A 5,195-nucleotide genomic window follows, 5' to 3' on the forward strand; every position below is an offset into this window, starting at 1 on the left:
ATCCTTATAATTGTTAATATTGGAGGTGCTGCCTCAGAGTGCATGAGGAAGAGGAGGATCTATATATATATTTTAAGGGAGGTCATCATGAACTAAAGGTCTCACTACCACACTTAGCTCCAGCTTCTTCCTGCTCCAGCTATCTATTCTGTCTCCTTTGTTTTCTTCATGCATGAGTTGCAATTAATGTTGGAGTTGATGGATGGATGTGACTCTCTCTTCGCATTTCTGTTGCCTTCAGGCAAATTGAGAATGAACATTGAGGAAGAGAACAATTAATTAATGCTTTCATGTCAGAAATATGCTGCTATTTGGTTAGTGATCATCACTAGTTTCTTGTGCACTTGATTCGTGTGATTATTTTTCATGATGCTTGTGTTTTCTCTTTGTTTTAATCAGAAAAACATTGACTGATAAGTTGATAAAGCTTTAGCTATATATAATTTACTGCATGCATTAATGTGTTAAGTGTGAGCTTAATGATTGACATATTTTGCTTCATTTTAGGGTTTAATGAGACTGTCTTGCCTTCATGCATGATCATACATAGATCACGTGGAGGGGTGTTCTTCTGTTAGCAATGAATTTTAAAGTGTATTCATATGAAAAATCTTTAAAAGTATAATTTTCTTCTAAGTTGGCAGTATGTAATTAAGATATAATTTAGAAGTTGGCATATGATACAAATTTGATAGTATAATATAATCTAGCAATACCAATAGCACATAATTAACAACAAGTTTATAACTTAGTGAACAATTTGTGGAGACTATAATTTTATAAAAATGATAGTACTTACGATACAATTTAGTAGAACTCATAATACAACATATAGTAAGATTCATGCATGATGCCTTCTTCATATGTGCCGATGATTAGTGTTGTGATTGTATCTTTAATACCAAGAACTCCAATTAGATATCTTTCTAGCATTGTTTGTTGGACTTGATCATCTTGAGTCATCCTTGTTTGTTAATTATACACACTTGATGATCAATTAGTCGTCGTGTCAAGAATATACGCAAATACATAATGTTAATACAATGACAATACGACTTGCAGCTAATCTGGCTAATGGATCGGATGAGTTAGGCAAACTAGTTGGGTTGTAATGTCAAATTGATCGAGTTTGGTGAGTCGACTCTAATAGGTGGTTCGGTCAGATTGGACAGGCAAGCTAGTGAGCTGAGTTCGGATCCATTGTCGGGTTCATGTTGCATTGGGCATTACCTGAATGTTCAAGCCATACCAACTCGAAGTACGTGCTAGGCATGATCCATGAGTCATGTAGGTGTTGCTCGATCGGTTTGAGTCGATCGGACGAACGCAATCAGCTTGAAAGAACCATTAGCTAGAGATTTATTACTATGGAAAACAATTCTGAAATGGATTTTTCTGACAAATGCTGTATGGGTAAGTAGGATATGAACTTGGTGAAAAGAAAATTAGAAGTATGAGCTTTAATATGAAAGAAATAAAAGCATTTCATCTGTCGAATTACATGATAGAACTACAATAAGACATCAAAAATCGACAATCCATTCAACATTTTTATCTACATGTGGCCATTTGCTGAAGAAGGATTGAGTCTACAATCTGGTGGAAGAGTACTGCAATCAGCTAACAAAAAATAATTCTGAAAAGCAAATCCTTGAATCCATGCCCTACTCTTTTCTCCTATCTTTCTCCGAGGAAGAAAAAGATGTAGAAAACATAGGGAAGATACAGAATTAGGCTTCGATCCTATGCTCGGCGAATAGTTTTGACATTGGCTTCAAATGGAGTTTAAATATGTTCAGCCAGAACCAGGGCTGCAACCCTTTGCAGAGAGTCAGAAACTTTCTTGATGTCGGATGCAGTGTGACCTGCGGAAACAAACACGCGAATGCCAACTGGAAGACGGCACTTATCGAGAACTGATCTTTTTGTGCTAACGATGAAGACAGAATCTTCCTTCAGTGCCTGAACCATGCCAGCAATTGTCATACAGAAATGTATGTGTTGGTGTGTCTATGAAAGACAGTTCAACCAACAACTTACCCTTTCGGTGATTTTGTTAAGTAGTTCCAAGTCATTCTTGGATGAACCTGTTGGTTTTTTAAGTTTTAGGAAGACAATGGGTGATAATGGATCGCTTGCGATTGTCAGACCTGGTAGATTTGATAATCCTGAACTCAAAAGAAGTTAAATTTACAAGAGTTAGAGATATAACTCGAACCAAGGTGGCAAATATGCTCTTACATATTTTGCATGTTAGATAAAAGTCATGCAGAAAATAGTAGTCTCTATGATAAAATTTGAGTTAGATATTCATTTCCAACTAACCGATATAAAGAAAAATTAAGAAGCTGATAGTAAATCAGGCATTTAATGTCATCAACACATACTAGTTCAGAAAAAGGAGACAACAAATCATGTAACAATATATGAAAGCTTAATTTCCCAGATACTGGTTATCGAATGAAAGGCTTTAGGGGATGGATGGAATACTTGGTACAGATATGCAGCCACATTCACTCAGAATACTGAAATGTCATGCATCCGTAAGAAAGTAAACTCACGAGTATGTATAAGCACCTGGATAGCATGAAGACTGCAGTAGCAATCATTGTTAAGCATCTACACATAACTACCGGCATATATTACACAAACTGCAGCTAGCTATCGGCATAATACTAAGGCATATACAATTTCCCAGATTTTACAGCAACAATGTTTTTACGAAAATAAGAATTCACCTTCCCGTAGTAGAGAGATGTTGCTCCTCAATGTTGTGAGGAAAGATGGATTATCCTCTAAGTGATCCACTGCAGCAATGGCGGCGCTTGCAAGATAAGGGGGTAAAGATGCAGAAAAGACATATCCAGAGCTACTCAAACGCTACAAAAGGAAAATGCCATTAATCAAAGAAAGGTGAGCAGACATAATTGTGCAATTCACATTAGCTAAAGGTAATTTTCATACTTGGTGATCAACTACTCTGGCACTTCCAGTGCAAAACCCCCCATCAGTTGCTAATGCATTTCCCATACTGGCAGTTATTATATCGATCTTCTCAATCTGCAAAACCAATCAATTAAAAGATACATCAGTAAAGAAAAAAAAAAGGGTCTAGAATGTGGAGGAAAAAATGGTTAGACATACTGGAACTCCATAATGCTCAGCAAGCCCTCGGCCGGTGTTCCCAAGCACACCAAAGGAATGGCTTTCTTCCAATATTACCCGAAATCGGTACTTCTCCTTTAGCCGCACTATTTCATTCAATGGGGTGATTTGACCAGAATTCTGTGTAATAAATATTAAGGTGCTTTATTTTTTTCAGTTGTGATTCAAATGGTGCTTCAAATATAAGGCATTAACCACCTAGAAAGCACACTACAAAAAGAGTTCATATCGCAGGTGATGTTGATCGGAAGATCAAAAAAGAGAACATCCACTGGAACGAGACAGGTCATTATTGGGATCACAGTTTGCAGCAGGGAGTTTAGTATTAACAGGATGAAACAGCAAAAGCATGAGGTCATTAGAGAAAAATTGTAACACACCTGGTAGAGTGCTTCAACGACAATATAGCGTCTAATCTTTTCTGCTTGCTTATTTCCATGAGTCAATTTCTCTAAAGTACTCTCTAGTGATGCCATATCATTATGCTTGAAGTACACAACAGTACTTCTGGAGAGATAAAGCCCATTTTGCACTCCCCAATGAACACCCTCATCTCTGTAAAGCATAAGAAGTTTATTGTAGTCTAGTAGACCCATTTATGTGATATAACAAAATACTCAACTATATAACTAGAAAATTCATACAAAGGAATCATTATGTGTGATCCGTCATATGGATATACTTTTTTAGGTTCATGAAAGCTACTACTTGGTTCACTTCATGATAAGCACAAGGCTCTCAATTATGGAATCTAGTGATAGTTGGAATGCAGCTTCTTGCATGGAATCCAAAAGGCATCTAGAATGTGCTTCATATAAATCATGTTAGAAAAGAATATCAACAACTAAGAATTGAAGAATCAAAATCATGAACTTATTTAAAGTCATTAATGAGGGAATTTCAGCAAGTGATTTAGAATTTTAATCACTGATACTTAGATATCATGTAGTGTAAGTACTCCAGAACACAAATCTTCAACTAATATTTTTTTCATTAAAAAACTTCTCAGAGGCAATCAAATATAAAGCACATATTTGCTCCAACCATCAAGGGACAAAAAGAGTGAGTAGCACAGTCTTTTGAATAACAGACAGTTGTGTATATCAGGCAGTATTATTACCATATATGCAAAATCATATGTGAAAATAACTTACGCAACAATGATGTCTCCTTTCTTGCAAAATGCTGGAATAACACTAAAAATGGTTGAGATGCCATAAGAGTAGAGGATTGAATCTGGGGTACCCATGAATTCTGCAATTCTTCTCTCACAATCAAGGTGGACATCTACAAAGTCCAATTTCTTAGTTCAGAATTCATCCTCTTGTACATTGTTCGAAAAGGATAAGTGAAAAATGAAATTTGTAAGGCCAAGAGAAGAGCAAAATAGTCATCTATATAAACTATGAACAAAAGAACAAGACTGACCAATTGTTCCATAGAAACCACGAGGACCACAAGAACCAACACCATATTTTTCCAGTGAGGCAACACATGAATCCTGAAATATATACTTGGTATGACATATTTCTGAGTAATAATAAGAAATATGGAGGAAAATGAGGAGTTGATTCTCACAATTATCTTATCATCGCCTATTAGTCCTAGATAGTTTGCTGATGCAAAATTCACAACTTCCTTTCCATCAATTACGGTATGTGGCCCTGCAGCACTGCTTCAGAAGTATTTCTTTAGTAGGAGGAAAAGATGAGTGTCTATAAAACATTTAAATCTTTGTCTCAGCAAGGAGAAAATAACAACTTTGTATGCATAAATTCAGGACACACACACACCAAAAAAATTCAGAACACAACTACGTTGTAACTGTTCATTTTGTGCCCCCCAAATAGAGGGGAGAGAGAGAGAGAGAGAGAAGTTTATTTAAATTAATAGCAGTGTGTGATCCCTCTATCAATGTTATGTAAAATTTACAACCTATCTGAACTAAACTACTTCATAACACACTAGAAAAGTTCAAAAACAACCAACTTGAAGAGCCTGAGTTTATGATGTAATAACTGAACAATCCT

At 36.0% G+C, this 5,195-nt stretch overlaps 1 protein-coding gene across 1 annotated transcript; it reads right to left on the reverse strand.

Annotated features, from left to right (window-relative positions):
• Positions 1-1,466: 1,466 nt before the first annotated feature.
• Positions 1,467-4,837, reverse strand: LOC141818845 (long chain base biosynthesis protein 1b-like; the record flags this gene model as incomplete). Its single annotated transcript, XM_074706270.1, has 9 exons — positions 1,467-1,962; positions 2,041-2,168; positions 2,739-2,880; positions 2,965-3,060; positions 3,145-3,285; positions 3,546-3,720; positions 4,320-4,452; positions 4,594-4,666; positions 4,744-4,837. Coding segments are annotated over 9 exons (1,159 nt in total), but the record flags the coding sequence as incomplete, so codon positions are not given.
• Positions 4,838-5,195: the final 358 nt, after the last annotated feature.

The sequence above is a fragment of the Curcuma longa genome, unplaced genomic scaffold (assembly GCF_044706935.1).
Source record: "Curcuma longa cultivar G26 ecotype Majalengka, Jawa Barat unplaced genomic scaffold, ITB_CL_G26_1.1 contig_26212, whole genome shotgun sequence".
Lineage (NCBI taxonomy): Eukaryota > Viridiplantae > Streptophyta > Magnoliopsida > Zingiberales > Zingiberaceae > Curcuma > Curcuma longa.